The sequence below is a fragment of the Dendrobates tinctorius genome, unplaced genomic scaffold (genome assembly GCF_039654945.1).
Source record: "Dendrobates tinctorius isolate UK_male_01 unplaced genomic scaffold, ASM3965494v1 ptg000001l, whole genome shotgun sequence".
In the NCBI taxonomy this organism is placed as follows: Eukaryota; Metazoa; Chordata; class Amphibia; order Anura; family Dendrobatidae; genus Dendrobates; species Dendrobates tinctorius.
The window spans coordinates 20456898-20483103 of record NW_027361669.1 but is presented as its reverse complement, the minus strand read 5'-3'; the positions used below and the strand labels follow the sequence as shown (position 1 = coordinate 20483103).

General features: G+C 43.1%; 1 protein-coding gene across 2 annotated transcripts in view; it reads right to left on the bottom strand.

Annotated features, from left to right (window-relative positions):
* The window catches only part of LOC141085171 (solute carrier family 22 member 4-like), a 121412-nt gene that overhangs the window by 62795 nt on the left and 32411 nt on the right, over nt 1-26206 (bottom strand). For both annotated transcript variants that reach the window (XM_073570412.1, XM_073570497.1), the window contains exon 2: nt 10587-10690. In XM_073570412.1, the coding sequence (XP_073426513.1) occupies nt 10587-10690 (104 nt within the window). The remainder of the gene's footprint in view (nt 1-10586; nt 10691-26206) is intronic.

Here is a 26206-nt window from a genome sequence, read left to right as displayed (position 1 = left end):
GTGTTCTCATATACAGGTAGCAGAAGGGAGTTCTCATATATGGGTAGTAGAAGGGTGTTCTCATATACGGGTAGTAAAAGGGTGTTCTCATATACGGGTAGTAGAAGGGTGTTCTCATATACGGGTAGTAAAAGGGTGTTCTCATATACGGGTAGTAGAAGGGTGCTCTCATATACGGGTAGTAGAAGGGTGCTCTCACACGGGTAGTAGAAGGGTTCTCTCATATACGGGTAGTAGAAGGGTGCTCTTATATACGGGTAGTAGAAGGGTGCTCTCATATACAGATAGTAGAAGGATGCTCTCATATACGGGTAGTAGAAGGGTGCTCTCACATACGGGTAGTAGAAGGTGCTCTCGTATACGGGTAGTAGAAGGGTGTTCTCATATACCTTTCTAAGTTGTCTTCAAAATCATGTATAAATTTGCTATACACCCCACCAAAAACAATGCATTAAAAAAAAAAAAAAAAAACATGGCGGAAATTGCAAACATGCTAAACAGGCTAAAAAAATATCTGTCAAATGTGCAGTAAATGGCAGTTGTCATCAGAAAATGGCCTGTTGTTTAAAGCATCATTCCAGTGTTTTTTTCCTATGGCAGTGCTGCAATGGTGCACCTAATATAAGTTCCCTGACCCCAGTTTTATATTTACCCGCTGGCATCTTCAGCAGGTCCCGGTGACGATCTGATTGGTCTCCATCAGTTTGTAACCTGCCGGATTGCTCCAGTGTTTGCTGCAGCAAGCCAGAAGTCACAACTCAATGTAAGTCTATGGAAGGCAGAATGAGGCCAGAGAAAGGCTCTCATAGACTTAGGCTACTTTCACACATCCGGCTTTTGTAGTCCGGCAAGATGCGGCGAAATTTGTAGCAACCGGCACCGGATCCGGTTTTGTCGCGTAGACTTTAATTGTCGCCGCATTGTGCCAGATGGTTAAGAGTCGCGTCCGTTTTTTGCCAGATATAGCAAAAATTAGCTGTCCGGCTCCCTGCAACGTTTTTTCGCAGCGCCTGACCGGCTTTTGGTACAGCGCATGCCCGGTGACTGTGAGTTTGACCCTACAAGTGGCGAATGAAAGGAAAAAATTCTCTCTCTCTCACTCTCTCTCCTCGTCGCCCGAATCAGATCATCTGTGCGGGTGTGCTGCTCCTTTAAATCTGAGCAACACTGTATCTGGCCACACAAAAGGATCGGGTGTCACCGGCACGACACCGGAGTACAAAAGCCGGATGTGTGAAAGTAGCCTTACACCGAGAGCTTGTGATCGGTAGCTCTGACTTCAGGTCAGTTAGAAGTTGAGGTCGCAAGATGGAGGTGCGGGATCAGACAGCTGAACACACCGGCTGATAAGTATAAGACTAAGGTCAGGGAACTTCGATTAGAAGTACTACTCCAGCACTGCAATAAAAAAAAAAAAAAAGCTGGAGTGGTGCTTTAAATCAGTTTTCTGTGTTATATATATATTTTTAATACACATATGTGATGACTTTTTTCATTATTTTATAGTGTATAGCTCCTTGCTTTGGCTAATTACATAGGTAAGAAGCGCTAACCATAGGAAGCTCTATATGTTACAGCCTGCTAGCGGCGCTCTGTGGCTGGCCATCTTTAGTCTCCCTGGGCTGTCCCCATGCTGCAGCGTCAAAATTGCCTTTGGTTCCAGCCAGGGAGAGCACTCAGTACGCACCAAGGGCACAACCATGCCTCTAGTCCCTCAGCCCTGGCTACTAGAAAGATGGGAGGCAGAGGAGTGGTGCGCTGCTGAAGATACAACTAGAGAAAACCCCTCAAACCAAGAGAATAGAACAAAACTTTAAGAGATCAGGAGTAGTCATTACAAGGTGCATTTTGTGTTGAATTTGAAGACAACACTTGTCATATTATTATGATGAGATATTTAATGGGAACCTGTCAGGTCCCTGGAGCCTCAGATACTACTACAGTACAGTGAAGGAAATGAATCGAGCTTTGGAAGTGGCTGTGATTGTTGGAAATATTAATTTTGAATATGTATCTGACTAGTCTGGCGGAGATTTGCTTCTTCACTGAGGAAAGTCTGCTGTAAAAGCTATTCCCTCTCTGAATAGTCCTGGAGGCGATTTTTGAGGCTTCCAGTTCCCTTTATGTTGTTCTTGTTTGGGTTTTGATTGCAGCTGTAGACTCATTCTTTTACGGAAGGTGAAGTGAACCTGTTACTTTCGTTATGCTGCCCAAACCACACAGGGAACATGAGTCAGAGCCGGGCGGCCAAACACGCTGTTCCCTAAAAGGTTCCAGGGTTCCCGAGATCCTATATTTTGAAGAACAGGCCGGGAACATTAGGGATAGAGGAGATTAGTTCCAGCACTGCCCCTAGCCAGCTTCTTCCCTCTCCATTCCAGGTGATTGACAGGTCTATCCCTACTTAGCTCTTCACACACTGCAGTGGTTAAAAAATACATGGAAGCGGCTCTGATTGATACTGCCTGCGGTCTTCTTTCATGAACGCAGCGGTAAGTGTACCACAGAGGTGAGCTGTCATTTAGCTGCGAAACATGTTGATCCCAAGACTTCAATCATCATTACAGTGAAACTTTGACCCTTGCCACAAGTTAATGTTTCCCGTGTTCTCTGCTTACACTGCATTACATTTATACAATGTGTAAAAGAACCGAAAGTACAATGTCTACATGGCTTTAATGCTTTCAATATGTGACAACTTGGCAAAGAGCGGATGCAGCGGGAAGCCAGCCAGGCATGTCCCCAACCGCAGCCAGGAATAGTATTAAATGATATGAATGGCCGTCCAGAGGCACTATCATTCATACAGAATACTCCCTTCTGACAACCGTGTACACCAATAAGCTAAATATGGGCGGTGGATGGAAAGAATATTTCTAGGTTATGCTGCCACTTTGTGATCTGGTACTGAGAATAGAGAGTTTGTGGGCCTACTACTACTACTGGGGCGGTGCTGATGTCCCCTGCCAGTGGGTGGCCGGGACCAATGCGGTGCAGGGAGAACAGGGACCCATCATTGTCACAATCGCTGCTGTTTGATTGTATTTTACCAGTTGCCTAGAGCAACAAATGAACGCAAGTACGCAGTAGATCCTCGACAGACACTGCCCTAGGATACAACCAGGTGTACTGTATGTCTGGGCACACAACCTATGTGGGAATTGCAGCTTTTAATAAATGTGCAACACCCATTTAAGGTCGGTTTCACATTCGCGCTTTTGAGCGCAGCGACGGCCTGCGCACGGCCGCCGCTAAGCCCCGCCCCGCCTCCACCGGTATCTCCGCCTCCGGGCGCATGACGTTGCACGCGTCGTGCGTCCCCTATCTTCATCACAGAGGGCGCAGGCCGTGCGCAGTCTGCGCACAGTCTGCATTTGGCGGCGCATGCGTCCTTTTGACGGTGCGCCGAGCACAACCAAAATGCAACAGGATGTGTTTGGCGCTGCTCGGCGCACCGTCAAAAGGACGCATGCGCCGCCAAACGCAGACTGTGCGCAGACTGCGCACGGCCTGCGCCCTCTGTGATGAAGATAGGGGACGCACGACGCATGCAACGTCATGCGCCCGGAGGCGGAGATACCGGTGGAGGCGGGGCAGGGGGCGGGGCTTAGCAGCGGCCGTGCGCAGGCCGTCGCTGCGCTCAAAAGCGTGAGTGTGAAACCGGCCTAACCTAGTGAATTTATGGCCAAGACCTGCAGATATATCGAGTAGTATTACATACCACCAGCCAGTAATGTATATTTGCATATGCAAATTAATAATAGAAATATTCCTTTCCTGTACTCCCTAAAGGGGAATCTATTTTTATAGTCAGCTAACCCAGCCACTTCTACTCAGGTGCAAGTTCACCATTTATATTACTGTGAAATGCATGCTCAATGGTGACTGACTAGACCATTGCAGAATATTCCACTTCTTTACCTTAAAAACTCCCTGAGATGATTTCCCAGTATGTTTTGGATTATTGTACATCTGTTCTGTGATGCGCCTTCCAATCAACCTTGCTAAATTTGGTTGAATCTGAGCAGAAAGTATCGCCCTGTACACTTCAGAATTCATCCAGCTACTCCTGCCTCCAGTCACATCATCAATAAACACTAGTGACCCAGTGCCATTGGAATCCATGCCATCACAGTGCCTCCACCATGTTTTACAGGTGATGTGGTGTGCCTTGAATTATGACCCATTCCAAGCTTTCTCCATACTTTCTTCTTCCCATCATTTTGGTACAGGTTAATCTTAAGTTTTATTTGGCCAAAGAATGCTTTTCCAAAACTGGGCTGGTTTCTTTAGATTTTTTTTTTGGCAAAGTCTATTCTGACCTTTCTATTTTTAAGGCTGATTAATGGTTTACACCTAGTGGTGAACGCTCTGCATTTGCTCTCATGAAGTCTTCTCTTTAAGGAAGATTTAGATAGTGAAACAAATACTTCCTGCAGAGAGTGCTTCACTTTGGTGGATGTTGTGAAAGTGTTTTTCTTCACCATGGAACGGATTCTGTGATAATCTTTTTTGAGTTCCCAAACTCGCCAGTGTGCTCCTTTTTTTGTTGCATAATCTACTTAACAGATGACCAATCCTAACATGTCTACTATCTCGCTGGTGGATATCTTCCTTTTTTTTCAGCCTAATAATGGTCTGTTTCTCTTATACTGAGATCTCCTTTGACAGTATGTTGTGGGTTCACAGCAACAGCTTTCAAATGCAAATGCAACATCTTGAATCAGCTCCAAACCTTTTTCCTGCTTAGATGATGATGGAATAATGAGGGAATAGCCCATCTAGCAGATTAAAGAGCTTTTCATATAATTTTCCAATTACGTTTGGTCCCTATAAAAAAGGCAGCTACATATTAAAGAGCTGTAATTCACATTAACCCTTTAAGGACTAAACCACTGTGTAGGTTAATGACCAGGCCTTAATTTTGAAATCTGACCACTGTCACTTTATATGGTTATAACTCTGGAACGCTTCAACGGATCCCGATGATTCTAAGTTTTTTTTTGTGACATATTGTACTTTATGATATTGTCAAAATTTCTTCAATATAACTTGCATTTATTTGTGGAAAAAAATGTAAATTTGGCAAAAATTTCGAAAATTTCACAATTTTCAAACTTTTAATTTTTATCGCCCTAAATCCAAGTATTGTGTCACACAAAATAGTCAATAAATTACATTTCCCACATGTCTACTTTACATAAGCACAATTTTTGATACATAATTTTTTTTCATTAGAAAGTTATAAGGGTTAAAAGTTGACTACCGATTTCTCATTTTTCCAACAAAATTTACAAAAACTATTTTTTTAGGGACCACCTCACATTTAAAGTCACTTTGGGGGCCTATTTGACAGAAAATACCCAAAAGTGACAACATTCTAAAAATTACACTCCTCAAGGTGTTCAAAATCACATTCAAGAAGTTTATTAAACCTTCAGGAGCTTCACAAGAACTGAAGCAACGTGGAAGGAAAAAATGAACATTTAACTTTATTTCACAAAAATGTTACTTCGGATACAATTTTTTTTAATTTTCTCAAGGGTATCAGGAGAAAATGAATGGCAATATTTGTTGTGCAATTTCTCCTGAGTATGCCAATACCCCATTTGTGGAGGAAGACCACTCTTTAGGCTCACGGCAGGGCTTGGAAGGGAAGGACCACCATTTGAGGTTTTGAACGTAAAATTGGCTGGAATCAAAATAGGACACCATGTCGCATTTGGAGAGTCCCTAAACAGTGGAAGACCCCCACAAGTGACACCATTTTGGAAATTGGACCCCTCAAAGGACTTATCTAGATGTTTGTTGAGCAGACTAAACCCCCACGTGCTTTACATAAGCTTATAACGTAGAGCCGTGAAAATTAAAATTCAGATTTTTTTCCTCAAAAAACATTTTTGGCACCAAATTTTTTATTTTAACAAAGGTAGCAAGAAAAAATGGACCCCAAAAATTGTTGTGCAATTTCTCTTGAGTATGCTGATACCCCATGTGTGGAGGAAGATCACTGTTTGGGCACACGGCAGGGCTCGGACGGGAAGGAGCACCGTTTCCTGTTTTGAACGCAAAATTGGCTGGAATCGAGAGCTGATGCCAAGTCGCATTTGGAGAGCCCCTGATGTGCCTAAACAGTGGAAACTCCCCACAAGTGACCCCCATTTTGGAAACTAGACCCCTCAAGGGACTTATCTAGATGTTTGGTGAGCACCTTGAACCCCCTGGTGCTTCATATAAGCTTATAAAGTAGAGCCGTGAAAGTTAAAAATCACATTTGTTTCCTACAAAAATCATCTCTTAGCACCAATTTTTTTTATTTTCACAAGGGTAACAGGAGGAAATGGATCCCAAAATTTGTTGTGCAATTTCTCCTGAGTACGCCGATACCCCATGTGTGAGTGAAAGATACTTATGAGCACAGTGCAAAGCTTAAAAGGGAAGGAGCGCCATATTATAGTGCAGATTTTACTGTTATGGTTTGAGGGTGCCATGACCGACTAGGAGAGCCCCTGAGGTGCCAGAACAGTAGAATGCCCCATAAGTGACCCCATTTTACAAAATACATCTCTTGATGCATTAATGTAGAGGTGCAATGATCATTTTGACACCATCGTTGGGTAACAGAATTTTATACCATTACGCAGTGAAGAAAAAATAATTACATTTTTACCACAAAAATTTTGTTTTAGCCCCAGATTTTATATTTTCACACAAGACGTGGGTAAAAATGGCAGCAAAATTTGTCCCACAATTTCTGCTGAATATAGAAATACCCCATATGTGGCTGTACAGTACTGCTCAGCCATATGGAGAGTCTCGGTAGGGACGGAGTGCTATTTGCCTCTTGGAGAGCAGATTTTCCTAGACTAGTTTGCGGACTCCATATATGAGCCCATAAGTGCTAGAGAGCAGAATCCCCCCTCAAGTGATCCCATTTTGGAAATTACACCCCTGCCAAATATGAACGCTAAAGGTGGTTTATGCACACTGGGGCTCAGAAGAGAGGGGGGGGGGGCCCTTTGCCGGTCATTGGACATTAAGGGGTTAAGGCCTCACTCCCACTTGCGTATAAATCGGACAAGAGCAATATGAGAACACATTGCATTGCACTTTGACCAATGTTATTAAATAGTCAGTCCTCATCTGCAGGTTTTTCCTCAGCAGTATTTGGAATGAGGTGAACTTCACAGCATGCTGCGATTGACTGCGTATATTGGACGGGGCTCGCCAATGCTAGTCTATGGGTGTCATCAAACCCAACCACCATCACTGTCATTGCCACCGCAAAAGGGCAAATGGGAAGAGCCGGGCAACACACAAATAGCACACACATGTCAAAAGGATGCTAGGTGGGAAAAAAAAAATCGCACAGTCACATGACGTACGCGAGACACTCCTCCTGCTTTTCTGGGTCAACATCGGAGTGATTTGATTTTTTTTACGCAGATGTAAGCGAGGCCTAAACTTTAAGTCCATATTGATAACTATATATTTAATATCCAATATATTGGTAAACTACTAAAATGCCAAAACTTGTGTCACTGTCCAAATATCTCTGGACCTAACTTATCAGATTATCTCAGCACAGTAACATTTTTTACACACATCCAATTGTGGAACTTATTTTAATTCTCAGATCTTTTGCTTAAAATGTACTTTGTGGGAAAACCTCTTCAAAGAAACAACAGCACATGGAGTTTTGGAAAGCTGATTAATTGCCTCTGCAGTTGACTACACTTGGCAGTACTGGGCCCCAGGCTTTTCAATCTCAAATAAAGCTGAACTAGAAGTAAGTATATGAATAAATGCGGACCTCATATGAGACTGGGGAACACTGCTGAGGATAAAGTCGTGGTCCGTAGCACAAATGGCCCACATCCTACTGATCTATAACCACAATCCACATTATTTGTGGTGATCACTAGGTGGCCGTTTCTGTATCGAACGCCGCTATAACGTAATGGCTCTGCCCCTGCTAATCAGTAATCTGAGAAATGAGGAAGGAGAACCACCCAGACATTCCCAACGGTGAAATACGCCATTTACACGTACTTATTATCTATACCCTGTGGCACATTTCATACAAAGGCTCATAGGGAACTGGTGTTTTGGAAATATATCATATTGTATCTTAAATATAGAGTATTATATGAGAAATACATGGTATTGAGCTGTTCTGTTCACAAGGGGTCAGTTTCTACATCGCTCTTGGCACACTTATGTGTGCACACTGTGTCTGCACGGTGCGCACTATGTCAGTATATGCACCGCCGTCAGAAGCCTCCCATTAGTTCAAGGGCCTATTTTGTGAAAGCGGTTTTAGAGCCCCACTCCAGCCTTTGTTTAGGGAGCAGAGATGTGAATGTAATGCATGTAGTCACATACTCACCAGTAGTCGTCTTCACCCGTTTCCATCTCCGCTCCGGCACCATGTAATTACAGTTGTGTCCTGCCAAATCTCACAGTGGTTGCTGTGTGAAACGGAGATCACTTTTTTTAAATCTTGCAATGTACGTCTATGGGAATTCAGAAGGATGCCATGTAGCTTCAGTTCCATAGACATGTATTAAGATAAGTGACTTCTGGAACACACGGTTATCCGGAGGCTTCCACAAATCGCTACATGGTGCCGGAGCAGCCGAAGCGGGGCTGAAAACAGCACTGCAGCGCTGGGGTCCAGGGTTCAAATCCCACCAAGGACAACATCTGCAAAGAGTTTGTATGTTCTCCTCGTGTTTGCGTGGGTTTTCTCTGGGCATTCCAGTTTCCTCCCACACTCTAATGAATTACTGATAGGGAATCTACAGGGTGAGCCATTTATATGGATACACCTGGGCTGGCCATTTATAAAGTTGGATCCAAAATGGCTGACTTCAAAATAGCCACCATGGTCACCACCCATCTTGAAAAGTTTCCCCCCTCCCATATACTATTGTGCCACAAACAGGAAGTTGATATCACCGACCATTCCCATTTTATTTAGGTGTATCCATATAAATGGCCCACCTTGTAGATTGTGAGCCCCAATGGAGACAGTGATGATAATGCATGTAAAGTGCTGTGAAATTAGTGGCGTTATATAAGTGAGTAAAATAAATGTAGACATCTATTTTTCACTTACGAATTGACGGATAGCAATCATCCCCATTTTATACTATGGGGCCGTGCACATGTCCGTTATCTTTCTTAGATGCAGGTCATACAAGGAAAAAAAAAAAAAAAAATCGCAGCATGGACAAGTTGCATCCGATTATCGGATTGCACTCAGGCTTTCATGTCTATAGGTCCATGGAAAAAAATCGGATCACACTCAGATGACCTTTGGGTGCAGCCTGATTCATGGCCTGACAAAATGGAGACATGTTTTCCCCCACATCTGAGAAAATCAGATCACACTGTGAGCAAACTCTGATCTGAATTTGAACAAAGTGTGATTAGGATAATTGGCCCAATTTCCTCGGATCAGAAAAAAATGGGTTGTGTGACCCTCGCCATAAAAGGTCGCTCTCATGTCCTGGCATGGGTTGTGTGCTCTCCAAGGCTGTCATTTGTACTGAAGAAGGCCAGGGTCAATACTGAATACTGCACCCAGTGATCGGACAAGCTTCAAAGCATTGCTTGCAGGTTCTATTGGAAAGAGCTTGTGAGCACTCAGCAGCGGAGGCAGATTACCTAAGCAATAACATTTAATTTTTGAATAAGAAAGTAAATTGCAAAGTTTCTTGTTCTTACAAGCACTTTGCAATTTTACCTATTAAAAGACAGGAGACAACTCCTATAATGTCTGCAAGGCTTGGAACAAAAGTCTGCAGTCACTGTTGACTACGGAGGAAAAAGAAAAGATCCAACCAGCTTTTTGAAAAAGAACACAGGTCTAGTGTTCGAAACGCGTTGCTTTGATTTTCATGTGAACTCTGTCAACTTTGTTTTTTCACAATAAATTATGGATCTTTTGGAAGCTGGGAATTTCTCCCTTTTTTTCTCTCTTGACTGTTGACTGCAGATTTGCGACTATGCAGTGTGCATGCTGTCACGATTCTCTGTTATTCAGATGAGAGCGGGCGGTCAGGTGATTGGCATACTTGCGGTCACATGATGACTATACTCTTCCATTTTTCTCACTGTCTAGTCAGCATGCGATCACACGCTGTCACGATTCGACAGCCTGCAATCACAGACACTGACTGCAGACTTTTGTCCCAAACCCTGACAGGCGACCACTTTACGGAGAAAAAGGGCATTGGGCAGATCAGCGTATTGTGTAATATCTATCCCTGCAGTATCCCTGGCCCTGAGAAGTGTATGTCTTGTTCCAGTACACCCCATAGACATTTATGTGTCATGTACACACTACTCAGCAAATGCTTGTCTGTTGGATGATTACCTAATAATCAGTGATTGTAAGCAGGAATGTGATGCTAGAATGCAGTAAGATGACGAATGATCCTACTAACAACCATCCATCGTCATACAGTCTGCACACTCACGATGCACAGCGCTGTAAGAGGACCTGTAGATACAATGCCACTTCTACCCCGGCCTCCATTCACTCATGATTAGTGAAGGGGAGGGTGTAGCCACATTACCTGTCTGAGAGCTGTCCAGAAACGAATGACCCCATAAGAACACCAGCAAAAAACAAGGACGTGGTCAGCGGTCCCTTCCAGTCGTTGTCACAGACTATATCCCACTGCAAAACAAAATGGCAAATAAGCTCAAAAATAGGATCTAATGGTTTCCCACACTGTCACTATACAAGTGGGCATATATACAGAGCTCATGCGCGAGGACCCCGCAAGCAGTTCTCAGTAGTGAAGGGCTCACGCCCTCAGCCATTTTTCTCATCCATTTATTATCTGTTCTTTATAAGGACAACACTCCAACACATGATAGTCTATGGGTGCTTTCCTACCGGTGGTCTGAAAAAAAAATCCCACAAAAAACAAATTTATTTCCTACTTTGGTCTGATTTCCAGGCCAAACATTCCGATCCTAATTAATGGGACATGTTTCATCATTGTGCTCTGCATTTACATCATGAAGTGTGAAAGGTATGAAGCAAAACCTGAAGCTCCTCTTGCCTCTTATGTCGCTCCAGTGCTTCAAATATTGGGCTAAAATTGCAAAAACAAAGGAGCTTCAGCATCACCAATATGTTAAAATACATTTCCAGACAAGATGCATGTTTACTAGAATATTCTTGGTATCAGATTGTGTAGCAGTGTTACCACTTGTCGTATGTTCTTAGAGTAGGTGATACTTTTACGTTGTGATGGTTATAGAGGTAGACTTGGATTATACAAAAACACACTATATATATATTCTGTAATTGATCAATATCACCAGTAAGTGTGAAATCATTCTTTTGTAACAAAATCAATAGTTGGGTGAGGTGTAGTACCTCCATACAGCCTGGAGATGTCACTGTTGTAATGTCATCCACTCACTGAATGAGAAAAATACATTGAACAGCCTTTTCTACATTGTGTCCCAAAATCTATTTTTTTCCCTGCTGTGAGAACACAGAAGCAGTATAGAGATCAGATAGCACATGGGCCTCACCCACCTCAACTGTCCTGAACAGATCAATGGTCTTCATCGTAGGCAAAATTAAAGCAGCCTTGTGATTGGTGGCTGATCAGTGAGGCCCCGAGTGTTTTTTGGGAGATCTGGTTATACTGCAGTGACTCCTCATATCATCTGCAGCTGCGGCGTTGTTGGGGAGGGGAACACTTAACGTTTCTCTACTTTTACTACTTCCCTAAAGTAAAGAGGAAGAGATGTCGCCACAATCGGAAATGGGTTCATTACTCATTTACCAAGAGACTGAAACAAACCAAACCACCCACGAGACACGTCAGGCCCCATTAATAAAGTAGGTGCAATCTAGAAGCCCCTTGTGGATGCAGTTCATACACGGTGTGACTGTGATGGGGCTGTCCTCACATCACGAGGGCAGGAAAGCCTGGGTGCACTCTCTTTAAGTCATTTTTCTGTCTATCTTTGTGTTTTTGCTGTAACAAATTCATCAAAATGGCGCAAGATATTTAATTAAATAAAAGTTTTTATTTTTGCAGTTTTCAAGTAAAGCGATGCACAATCCTTTTCTATGCTGAATGTTAGTCTTCAGCTCTATGCAATAAAAAATAGATGTTGTACCCCACTGGGGTTTTTTACTGAGGCCTGGTTGTCCCTGTCACTTATGCATGCCAAGGCCCAAGCCATCACCTACTGTAGCTGAAAAAGTACTGGATAGATGACCAATCTGGGTCCGAACAGAGATCTACTCCTCTTTTTCACTCCAACAAGTAATGTGTGGTTACGTAAGCTCAATGTCAGGCAGCAGCTGCAAAAGCAAGCAAGATTTTAGGATGTATAAAAAGAGAGATAAAATCCCACGATCCCAATATATTATTACCCCTGTATAAATCGCCTGTGAGGCCACATCTAGTATAAGGGATCCAGTTTTGGGCTCCACATTTTGAAAAGGATATTCAGAAGTTAGAGTCAGTTCAACAACAGGCAACTAGATTATTACAAGGGATGGAAGGTGTCTCATGATGAGAGGTTGGAAAAGTTGGACTTGTTTTGCTTGGAAAAAAGACACCTCAGAGGAGATCTCATTTATAAATATATGTGTGGTCAGTACAAAGGACTGGCACATGTCTTATTCCTTCCAAGGACCAGAGGGCACTCATTACGGGTGGAAGAAAGGCGACTTCAGCAGCTAAACATTAAAGGGTTCTTCACAGTTAGAGCAGTCAGACTGTGGAATGCCGGCCACAAGAGGTAGTAATGGCAGACACTATAACAGAATTTTAAAAAATGGCTGGACGTTTGCGGGTTATAGCTAGATTAGTGACGAAATGTACAAATGGTGGAGAAAGGTTGAACTTGATGGATCTAGGTCTTTATTCATCCTACATAACTATGTAACTACCAGAGCTACCAGTGATTTCAAAATCATCGTGCTCCAGAGAACATGTCTGCTGTAGAGAGAAAGAACTCAGCGCCTTAGCGTTTATCGTGATCTCTGTCCCCAGTGTAAACTGATGGTGCGTGGTTCACATCTGTACCATGTCAATGTCTCTTGCGAGTATGCTGAGTCTTATGTACAGACTTCCCTCATAGATTTGCATTAGATGCAGAGAATCAGCAGGTGAAAAACGTGCACAAAAAGGCAATGAAAAAATCACAAGTCACCTAATTTACCTAAGAGAAACTGCAATATCAAAGACTCACCAACAGATCGTCACTGGAGAGTAGCCGAACTTCCAAAACAAATAGTTTTATTTAAAACATGACATTAAAAAAAGCCAAAAAGTACAGCTGAAAAACGTCATAAAAATGCATAAAACAATCTCAGTTAGCTAATTGGCAAGGAAATGCTGCAATCTGCATAAACGGCGCAGGAAATGCTCATTGTGGCAATTTCTAAATCAGAGATTGCTGCAGACACAGAAGGGGTTGTGCCATTCATAATCACTCCGGCAGCAGGAAAAGAATGATCTGTTTTTTTTGTAAAGAAGAAAATTGACAGCGACATTCATGGAAAAAACTGAGACAGGGCATAAAATGGAGGAAGATCGGAACCATATGAAATAATTGGAATCATGTCCTACTCTGGATTGATCTATGGGCCAAACTCACCCGATCAAGTATCAGTGTCAGTGAAAACAATGGAAGCCAACCATGAGATATCTGTTTTAAATGGACCAGCTGCTGGGAGATGCTTAGGGAAGGAACATTTCCGATTGAGATTCCTTTTCTAGCATGTATGAAAAGCAGATGATATGGATAGTAAAAAAAATGACAAACAAGACATAAATGAATCCATTCAAAACTAAGAAATAGTCCACTTTTGAGGTTGCAAAACAAGCATACATATATAAATAAGGGCGGAAGTGGCACCTGCCTCCTGAGTTACGTGATAAAACCTAGCTTACCTGAGGTATGGGGGCAAACCTACTATATATATATCCAAACAAACAATCCAAACAATGTTGACATCAACCCCACAGATATGAACCCCACATGCCACCGCCCCAGGCCAAGAGCTGGGCAAAGCCCCCAAATTGGTGCATCTAATCGACATGCCTTTTTTGGGAGATTGGGGGCTTTTATTTTTTGGCTGGGGACCAATATCAATGGCTCCATACCAACCTAAGAATGCCAGCCCCCAGCTGTCAGCTTTAGCAAGGCTGGTTGTCAAAAATGGAGGGGACTCGATGTCATTTTTTAAAATTATTTATTTAAATAAAATAATACAGCGTGGGGACCCCTCTATTTTTGATAACTAGCCTTGGTAAAGCTGACAGCTGAGGGTTGCAGCCAGTTTTGCCTGGCTGGTTATCAAAAACACAGGGGAACCCACCTCATTTTATTTTTAATTGTATTTATTTATAGCACAGACAGCGGCTGATGAATACTCCCATCTGCCACCGCCTGCTAGCCCTGTCATAAGCGGCAGCAAGTGTAGGCTGATGGGAGTAGTAGTAAGGACACCTGAATCAATTAGCTAACAAATGGGTATACGTAGTTGCTCCACCATAACAAAAACCCATGAAATGTTATTTTTTTAAAAATTCAACTACCTTAATAGACTGAATGTATATATAACCAAATATTTTAACTAACACCACCTAAGATAGGTCACAAAAGCAATATACACTGACCCAACAGGAAAGTTTAGCACAATGTACCCTCTCCACTATATAAAAACAGTAATTTTATTTCAGCATATAAAAATCCTGTTGGAATGAGATCAAAACAAAATTTAGCATGCTTAGATATTTATTGACTGAGTGGCTTTATACTTTGGGTTTATTTATTTCATGTGCAGTTTATTGCAAAAGCCCATTATTTTGAGGGAAAGCTTTAGACTAGTAATCTTTCCAGGTAGTGGAACTCTTGGCCAATTAGTATCTTATATGGCCCAGTTTACGGGATAACTACTTGGCGAAGAATACCTCTGATTGAGGGTCAGTCTTTATGGGCATGTTTAAAATTGATATGTGCAATAAATAAGTGAGCCATTTTTGAACTCATAGTGTCCTATTTTTGAAATAGCATTGTCTTTTTTTAAATAAAAAAAATCCTCATTGTCCACTTAGTCTTCCTCCTTTTTCTTTGGGTGGTGATAGGTTTTGTAAATTGTGTGTTGATCTCATTCCAACAGGATTTTTATATGCTGAAATAAAATTACTGTTTTTATATAGTGGACAGGGTACATTGTGCTAAACTTTCCTGTTGGGTCAGTGACAGTATATTGCTTTTGCGACCTATCTTAGGCTACTTTCAGACTTCAGATTTTTAAATCCGGCGGGCTGCGGCGAAAAGTTGTCAAACCTGATCCGGTAGAAGCCGCAGCCCGCCGGATAATCTGCTGAGGCCGGAGACGGTGCAGGTGAGGGAGAGGGTGAGAGAGTCTTCGGGCATGCGCAGTGGAAAAAAGCGGTCCGGCGCTGTCAAAAAACGTTGCAGGGAACGTTTTTTGCAGACGCCGGACAGGCATTTTTGGCGTATCCGGCAAAAGCCGGACACGCCGCTTGGCCATCAGGCGCAATGCGGCGATAATGCTCGTCTATGGGGGAAAAGCCGGATCCGGCTTTTACATTTCTCGCGGCATCGCGCTTGATGCTTAAAAACTGAAGTCTGAAGGTAGCCTTAGGTGGTGTTAGTTAAAATATTTAGTTATATATACAATCAGTCTATTAAGGTAGTTGAATTTTTAAAAAAATAAAATTTCATGTGTTTTCGTTATGGTGGAACATGGGAGTAGTAGTACCATGAGCCACGACCTACTCTCGCTGTTATAAGTTGAGTATAAGGCCGGGATCACACTTGCCATTTAAATGGCCGAGTTTCGCATGGTAATACACGGCGCTGCCGCCGAGACTCAGGAGCGGGGCATGCGGCCGCATAGCAATACATGGAGCTGCACGCCCCGCTCCTGAGTCCCGGCGGCAGCGCCGTGTATTACCATGCGAAACTCGGCCGTTTAAATGGCAAGTGTGATCCCGGCCTAACTCTCAACATTCTCCCTTGCCAATGCTGATCACAGCGCGAGCAGGAGAGAAAGATGAGAGCTGTCTTCAGCATCCAATGCCAGGGAACAGCGATAACAGTATCACAGATTCTCAGGCGCCGATATGTGACACGCAGATTTCATCCGTGTGTCATCAGTGTTCAGGACGCTTTGCGGCCCGTGCTGCTGTTAAAAAACAGACATGTCAGCATATTTTGCCCACGGACACACAGTTCATGGAAACACACTGACGTGCACAGACCCATTCACTTGAATGTGTCTAGATGTGTAAAAAATCCGTTTACCGGCTACATTTAAAGTAAATAGCTTCCGGACATCAACCAAGAGTGCCAGGCTCAATAAACTATACTCACTGCTCGGATTATTATACAATACAGTATGTTGTAATCCAGTAGATCCTACTGAAACGCCCGGAAGGTAAATAGTAGCGAGCTTAGTTCCACAAAGTAAGTATCCATCTGTCACTGTGGCCAACAACGCTCTAATACGCCTTTATGGCTGCTCTCCATCCCACGCCACACTGCCTAAGACTCGAGCCATGGTCTGCTGTTATCTCCAACAGTCACCCAAACCTCGGACGGCAGGAACACGAGCGCTCCAGTTCTTATTATTTTATCCTTCTGCAAATCAGAAACTGAACCAGCATATGATAATAAGTTATCCTAGTATGCTTTGTGATTAATCACCCTCCACCATCCAGCACGGATTGCTGTCAGCGAATGGCGATATTGATTGTTTGCATCCAGATGTGGCTCACTTGCCTTGATCTAGTCCACCAGCACGGAGGCAGCGTTGTGAAACACTAGAAACAATGCAAACGTTTCCCAGATGGAGACGAGAAGGATGAATGGTTTCAATCACTGATATCATTCACACGTTGGGGCCGCATTGTGATTGAGCCAAAAACTGCACAGACGCTGCCAAGTGTGAACACAACCTAAGGCTGGGGTGTACAGTGAATGCATTCCGGTGTAAAGGATAGCTGCTCCCTCAAGATAGACATCGCGCTAAATGCAATCCTGAGGACTACAGCTGTCACTCAATAGTTTAATATCTGTCATATCTCGTGCCTTTAGGCTAAAAATATTGCAGACTGGCCAACAGTGAGAAGGAAAGGTGTCGGCTTGTCAGAATTATAACACAGGGGTGAAAATCCCATGTGTGCAAAGTGGCCCTTAGTGTAGAGCGCAGCATATGATTAAGGGCCCTGCAGACGAGCATAGGAAAAAATCATCTGTGGTTCATTCTGAAAACTCGGAGGATTTTCATCTAATTTTCACATGACTTTCATCTGTGTTCCATTCGTGTGTCCATTTTTACGTCCATATGACGGCCATGTGAGATCACTTTTCATACATCTCCTTTAAAACATGCCCTAGGTCTATAGCAAATGTATCAGTAATAATCAGATGGCCCTCAGATATTTTGTGTGGGATCCAATTTTACTTACGCGCCCGTAGACTGGAATGTGTGGGTCTCATCCAAGATTGCAAGAAAGTAGTGAGTGCTGTAACCATTTTTCTCATAGTTGGAAGAAGAGAAAAATCATTCATCTGAACAGCACTGTTGAATGGTTTGGGTCAGCGTGCTGTCTATGTGCTATCCGTCCATAACCTGTCTCCTCCGTATTTCTCCAAACTAATCTCCCGATACCTTCCCTCACGTAATCTCCGGCCCTCCCAAGACCTCCTTCTCTCCTCCACACTTATTCGCTCCTCACACAACCGCCTCTAAGACTTCTCCCGAATATCCCCCATCCTCTGGAATTCTGTGCCCCAACATGTCCGACTATCAACTACATTCGGATCCTTCAGACAGAACCTGAAAACCCACCTCTTTAGGAAAGCCTACAGCCTGCAATGACCCCGCTGCCTCCTCGACCCAATGGAGCTACTGCAACTCTGATCGTCTCCTTCCCCACCATCCTGTAGAATGTAAGCCCGCAAGGGCCGGGTCCTCTCCCCTCTGTATCAGTCTGTTATTGTTAGCTTGTTAAGGGTATGTGCACACGCTGCGGAATGCCCTGCGAATTTGGCCGCGCGGATTTTGTAGAATCTGCAGGTAAATCTGCAGGTCAAAAGACCTGTGGTTTTACCTGCGGATTGCTCTGCGGTTTTGCCCTGCGGTTTATCATTTCTACAATGGAGGAGATGGCAAACCGCAGCGGAATCCGCAGAAAGAATTGACATGTCAATTCTTTCTGCAGTTTCAAAACCGCAGGAAAACCGCGCAGAAAAATCTGCACCGTCTGCACTGCAGTTTTTTATTCCCATAGGGTATAATGGTACTGTACACCACAGCAAAAACTGCTGCGGAACCGCATCAGAATCCGCAGCGTGTGCACACACCCTTACTGTACGTTATATCTGTATTTTAATGTCACCCCTTCTCATGTACAGCACTATGGATTCAATGGTGCCATATAAACAAATAATAATAATCTGATAAAAAGTAGGCATATACAGCCAAAGTGATGCACGAGAGAGCGCACATTCGTTCTGCCAGCAATATTATGGTATATTGTTCCATCAGCGCATACGTCCAAATCCCATTTGGCGGGGGGGGGGGGGGGGGGGGGTAGAGGCGCAAGCCCGGACAGGACCCAGGAGTGTGCAGAAAAGTGCAATGTGAAAGCACACTAAGCGTTTTATCAGCAAGAGATAAGGTGTTTTATCATTGCTATGCCCCCCTGCATCCTGCTCCAGCAATGATTAGCAGTTTACTGGTAACAGACAAAGTACACAGAAAGATGTAGTGTAAGCAGGGGTTTAGCTTTCTGAGCACTGCTACATCTACAACAGAGAAAAGTCTCATCACAACTGCTACGCCCAGTAAACTAAGTGATACAGTGTGTACGGAAAGTATTCAGACCCCTTTACATTTTTCACTCTTTGTTTCATTGCAGCCATTTTCAAAAAGTTTATTTTTTTCTCATTAATATACACCAGATCGTCTCCAGTTCCGTCAGGTTGGATGGTGAACATTGGTGGACAGTCATTTTCAGGTCTCTCCAGAGATGCTCATTTGGGTTTAGGTCAGGGCTCTGGCTGGGTCATCAAGAATGGTCACAGAGTTGTTCTGAAGCCACTACTTTGTTATTTTAGCTGTGTGCTTATGGTCATTGTCTTGTTGGAAGGTGAACCTTCGGCCAAGTCTGAGGTCCAGAGCACTCTGGAAGAGGTTTTCATCCAGGATATCTCTGTACTTGACCACATTCATGTTTCCTTCAATTGCAACCAGTCATCCTGTCCCTGCAGCTGAAAAACACCCCCATAGCATGATGCTGCCACCACGTTTCACTGTTGGGATTGTATTGGGCAGGTGTTGAGCAGTGCCTGGTTTTCTCCACACTTACCACTTAGAATTATCACCAAAAAGTGTCTCATCAGACCAGAGAATCTTATTTCTCATAGTCTGGTAGTCCTTCATGTGTTTTTTTAGCAAATTCTATGCAGGCTTTCATATGTCTGGGACTAAGGAGAGGCTTCCATCGGGCCACTCTGCCATAAAGGCTCGACTGGTGGAGGGCTGCAGTGATAGTCGACTTTGTGGAACTTTCTCCCATCTCCCTACTGCATCTGTGGAGCTCCACCACAGTGATCTTGGGGTTCTTCTATACCTCTCTCATCAAGGCTCTTCTCCCACGATTGCTCAGTTTGGCTGGATGGCCAGGTCTAGGAAGACTTCTGGTGGTCCCAAACTTCTTCCATTTAAGGATTATAGAGGCCACTATGCTCTTACGAACCTTGAATACTGCAGAAATTATTTTGTAGCCTGGGCCAGATTTGTGCCTTGCCACAATTCTGTCTCTGAGCTTCTTGGCCAGTTCCTTTGACCTCATGATTCTCATTTGGTCTGACATGCACTGTGAGCTGTGAGGTCTTATCTAGACAGGTGTGTGTCTTTACAAATCAAGTCCTGTCAGTTTAATTAAACATAGCTGTACTCCAATGAAGGAGTAGAACCATCTCAAGGAAGATCACAAGGAAATGGACGGCATGTGACTTAAATATGTGTCTGAGCAAAGGGTCTGAATACTTGTGACCATGTGATATTTCAGTTTTTCTTTTTTAACAAATTTGCAAAAATGTCTACATTTCTGTTTTTTTCAGTTAAGATGGGGTGCACAGTGTACATTAATGAGAAAAAACATGAACTTTTTTAAATTTACCAAAAGGCTGCAATGAAACAAAGAGTGAAAAATTGAAAGGGGTCTGAATACTTTCCGTACCCACTGTACATCGCTGGAATCAGAGTCTCTTTCCCTAAGTTATGGTGCTCTGAAACAAAGTAATAAATATCTGCTGACAGATACCTTTTAATGTGCCCACACTAACATCTCTCTTGGACACCAACCAGACATAAACAGTGTCAGTTTACATCGCTTGAAGAAGCCATACAGCGCTGTATCATAGTTATTTTATCTTTATAACATACTGAAGAATGAATCATTCGAAAGTCCAGGAAGGAGTATATCTAACTAGTCACTAAACTGACACATTCAACGTAAGGTTGGAAAAATAAGATTTGCTCACGCTTTTTCTTAAGATATTTTGTCTTTTTCTTAATATGTATATAAGCAAATATACCAGAATAGTACAAAAAATTGCAGATGATTTATTATTTCCACAACTGAAAATCAGATCAGAGGACATCAATTAGGTAAGGAGGAAAGGGTTCTCTGGGAATTCTCCATCACAGAGCCAGATCAGCTCCGTCAGTGACTTGTGTCACTGTAGTCAGCAGTTTTTGTCAGTAACTGAGGTATCTAAATACAAAAAGAATGCCCAATAAACAAAAACAACTACTGCATATTCACCAGATAATGTTAAATGTAATTTTAAAAAAACAACACAAAAAAGGGTATGTTCTGAATATATATAACAAATGCTATAAAATGTATGGTATATAAAAAAATAAAACAATAAAAAATAAACAATGATAATAATTTTTCATATTCAATACATTTTGTTACATTTTTAAAACAAAAGAATACATAAAAATTAAGTATCCTATCCATGCGTCATAGAGAAAAATAAAATCCTTAGAGAGAGATGTTAAACAACGCTTGCACTAACTCTATACCGCTGACTCTCTCCTTTGAAAAATAAAAATAAAGATTATTATTAATATTTGAAATTAGGTGACTAAGGAAACTTCTAATGGCTAACAGATGCGAGGTTCTGCTTCAGGAATGTGGAGCAGATTTACGACCAAGACAAGACTTTGAAAAACGTAATGATCTGGGATTTCTTTGCCTGCAGTGCTTACTAGAAATTAAGAAGGGCATTTTGCATGAACTGCATCGATCCAATAGATAGGAAAATCATATTTTCGGAAACGGGATGATGGCAAATGCAAAACAGTTTCACGTTGCTGAGCAATGAGCAGAATCCTTCCAATTGAATAAGGACCTGATAGACGAGGCTATACCTGTCATATTTGACACTAGAGGATGCTGCGTCTTTTCACATCTGAACAGCCCTGTTGAATTATATTGGTCAGTGTGCTCTTCACGTTTCACTTTGACATCACATATACACAGAGTTGAAATCAGAAGTTTACATACAAGATATAAAAAGACACATATGCATGTTTTTCACAATATCTGACATGAAATCAGAATAAACCTTTCCCATTTTAGGTCAATTAGGATTACCATAATTATTAATATTTGCCAAATGCCAGAATAATGAGACAGAGAGAATGTGTTAAAGCATTTTTATTACTTACTGCAAAGTCAGAAGTTTACATCCATTTCATTAGTATTTGGTACCATTGCCCTTAAACTGAATGACTTGGTTCAAACGTTTGGGATCTCCTTCCACAAGCTTCTCACAATAGTTGGTCGGAATTTGGGCCCATTCCTCCTTACAAAACTGGTGTATCTGATCCAGGTTTGTAGGTCGCCTTGCTCGCACCGGCCTTTCAGCTTTGCCCATAAATTTTCAATAGGACTGAGATCAGGGCTTTGTGATGGCCACTCCAAAACATTGACTTTGTTTTCCTTAAGACAGTGTGTTACCATTTTGGCAGTATGCTTTAGGTCAATGTCCATTTGGAAGACTCATTTCTGCCCAAGCTTTAACTTCCTCGCTGATGTCTTGAGATGTTGCTTCAGTATTGCCACATAATCTTCTTTTCTCATGATGCCATCTATTTTGTTAAGTGCACCAGTCCTTCCAGCAGCAAAACAACCCCACAACATGATGCTCCCACCCCCCGTGTTTCATAGTTGGAATGGTTTTCTTAGGTTTCCAAGATTTTCCTTTTTTCCTCTATATGTAACAATGATCATTATGCTCAAAAAGTTCAATTTTAGTTTCATCGGACCACAGGACTTGTCTTGCAAAATTAATGTCTGCCTTCCTGTGTGAACTTGCAAACATTAATCTGGCTTTTTTATGCTTCTTTTGGAGTAATGGCTTCTTCTGGCAGAGTGGCCTTTCAGCCCATGTTGATACAGTACTCGTTTCACTGTGGATATTGTCACAATCTTACCAGCTTCATCTTCACAAGTTCTTTTGCTTTTGTCCTTGGGTTGATATGCACATGTTGGAACAAAGCACATTCACCTCTGGGACACAGAACCCGTCCCCTTCCTGAGCGGTATGATAGCTGGCCATTCCCATCTTGTTTGTACTTGCATATAATTGTTTGCATAGATGACCGAGGCACCTTCAGGTATTTTGAAATTGTACCCAAAGATGAGCCAGACTTGTGCAAGTCCACAATTCTCTTCCTGATATCTTGGCTGATTTCTTTAGACTTTCCCATGATGCTACACAAAGAAGCAGTGTGTTTCAGGTGTGCATTAATATACATCTACAGGTGTGTCTCAAATTCAGATGTTGCCAAAAACAGAATCTTCCAAGCACATGACATCATCATATGGGCAGTCCAGAATTGTTTAAAAGCATAGTAATCTTAGTGTATGCAAACTTTTGACTTTGCAGCAAGTAATGAAAATGCCTTAAAACATTCTCTCTTTTCTCATTATTCTGGCATTTGACAAATATTAATAATTATGGTAATCTTAATTGACCTAAAACAGGAAAGGTTTATTCTGATTTCATGTCAGATATTGAGAAAAACATGCATATGTGTCTTATATGTAAGTAACGTTATGGTTTCAACTCCTCTGACCGAGTCTTATTTTTAGGACTCACACAGGCCATCAAAGTCCTAGAAAACTCTTAAATCACCAGAACTCCCAGCCCGTGTAATATACAGGTGATACCAGCCTGAGGGAGAGTGCGGCACGTGTGATGGCTACAAGCCCGGAAAATGTTTTATGCAGTACTTGGCACCAGGTCTTAAATATGGTAGCTAAGGAAGGTGTTAGTGGTGTGGCAGCCAATGACTTTTATTATTTTATTCCTGTTGCTGTGTAAAGCAATTGCTAAATAAAGCAGTCTGCGGTCAAGTTACTAACCAGCCTATAACGTTACCATTACCATCAAACTTGCCAGGATGAATGCTTGGTGTGCACAGTCACAGTGACACATATGAGCACTTTTACAATGGTGCATTATTTATGCTCCATACTTTGTTTTATGAGAACCTTCAAACTATACATATGGTCCTAGGCGCCAACTGTATGCCAAGGGTCACTTTTTTTGGCACTCGTTCAGCTAGAATACGTCAGCATAAGGTTTTCTTTACTCTATAGAAAAACTCAACCTTCTGAGTATTGCTTTGCAGATGGATACAATAAAAGATATATGTCACGTGTCATATATCGGCGCATCCGTGTTTAAAATGGAGGTATAGGTTGAAGATTAGCAAAAAAAGAAGAGTGAACATTGCTGGCGACGTATGCCCAAATCCTGGCCATCCTCAACACATCCCCACACTCATTTCTAAAACCCTTCCACGATCCTCTACACGTTTTTGCAACCATGACAACCTCATACCTATTCATCCAGCCCCCAATCCCATGGTCCCCTTACCTCGATCTCTATGGAACGCACGCTCTGTCTGCAACAAGCTGTCATTTATCCATGACCTCTTTATCACCAACAAACTCTCCTTCCTTGCCATCACTGAAACCTGGTTCACCCCCTCTGACTCAGCCTCGCCAGCTGCACTTTCCTATGGCGGATTCCATCTCTTTCACACCCCTCGCACCAGTAACAAACGTGGTGGAGTTGGCTTGCTCCTCTCCGATATCTGCTCCTTTACCTCAATTCCACTCCCACCCTCCGCTACTCTTCCCTCGTTCGAGGTGCACTCCGTCCGCATCTATTCCCCCTCCAACCTCCAATTGGCTGTCATCTACCGCCCCCCAGAACTAGCCATCTCCACTTTTCTTGACCACTTCACCACCTGGCTACTCCATTTCCTCTCTGCTGACATCCCCACCATCATCATGGGCGATTTCAATATCCCCATTGACGCTTCCACCCCGGCTGCCTCTAAACTTCTATCGCTCACAGCTTCCCTTCGCCTCACTCAATGGTCCTCTGCGGCCACTCACAAAGGTGGTCACACGCTGGACCTTATCTTCACCTGTCTCTGTTCCCTCACTAATCTCACTAACTCACCCCTCCCCCTGTCTGACCACAAGCTACTGACATTCTCTTCCCTCTCCTCTTCTACTGCGCAACCCCTACTCCACAAACTCTCTCACCCTCTCAGGAATCTCAAACACCTCAATTTACAATCACTCTCTGAGTCCCTTCTCCCTCTTACATACATAGCTTCCCTTCATGACACAGACGCTGCTGCCACTTTTTATAACACCACAATAACAGCAACACTTAATTCGGCCGCCCCCCTCACACAGAGCAAAACTCGTACAATCAACAGGCAGCCCTAGCTGACCAGCCTGACCAAAGAACTGAGACAGGTTTCCAGGGCCGCTGAGCGGATATGGAAGAGAACCCATTCTACCGAGCACCTCAATGCATACAAGCAGTCCCTTGCCAACTTCAAGTCCACGCTCTCTGCCACAAAACAAACTTACTTCGCATCTCTCAAATCCTCCCTGTCTCACAACCCTAAACAGCTCTTCAACACTTTGAATTCTCTACTCCGTCCCACAGCACCTCCTCCCTCTTCTGTCATTTCTGCTGAAGACTTTGCCTCCTTTTTTAAGCAGAAGATTGATATAATCAGAGAAAGCTTTGGCCCGCAGCCCCCAATGCCCCTCTTAGCCACTCAGCCCTGTTCTTCCAAAGCCAGCTTCTCCACCTTGACAGAATACCGGCTCTCCAACCTCCTGTCAAGATCACACCTTACCACTTGTGCGCTTGACCCGCTCCCGTCCCACCTCATCCCTAACTTTGCCACAATCTTCATCTCAACTCTAACACACCTCTTCAACCTTTCACTTACAAATGGTGTCTTTCCCTCACCCTTCTAACATGACTCAATCACACCTATCCTCAAAAAACCCTCCCTCGACCCATCCTCTGTGTCTAACTATCGCCCGATATCTCTTCTCCCATACGCCTCAAAACTACTGGAACAGCATGGATATCTTGAACTGTCCTCCCACCTCTCCTCCTGTTCTCTCTTTGAGCGGTTATAATCTGGCTTCCGACCGCATCACTCAACTGAAACTGCCCTAACTAAAGTCACTAACGACCTACTAACCACCATCAGCAAGCGACACTAGTATGTCCTCCTTCTCCTGGACCTGTCTTCTGCCTTCGACACCCTGTACCATTCTCTCCTGCTACAGATTCTCTCATCTCTTGGCATCACAGACTTGGCCCTATCCTGGATCTCATCATACCTAACAGACCGAACATTTAGGCCGAGTGCAGACGGACTTTTTAGCCCTGCGGATTTTTCCGCGCAGAATGGAAGAAATCCGCAGGTCAAATGACCTGCATTTTTCCTACGGATTTCTTCCATTTTTCCTGCGGTTTTATTGCGGTTTTTGTGCGGATTTCCACTGCGGTTTCCTCCCTGCGGATTTGGTGACAGGGGAGATGGAAAACCGCACAAAAGAAGTAACACGCTGCGGATTTTGTACCGCAGGAAAACCGCGCGGAAAAATCAGCAGCGTCTCCACAGCGGGTTTTTTTTTATTGATTTTAAGGCTACTGTACATCACAATGCGGATATGCAATGTTTCTGTAAAATCCGCAGCGGATCCGCTGCAAATCTGCATCGTGTGCACACAGCCTTAGTGTCTCCCTCTCACAC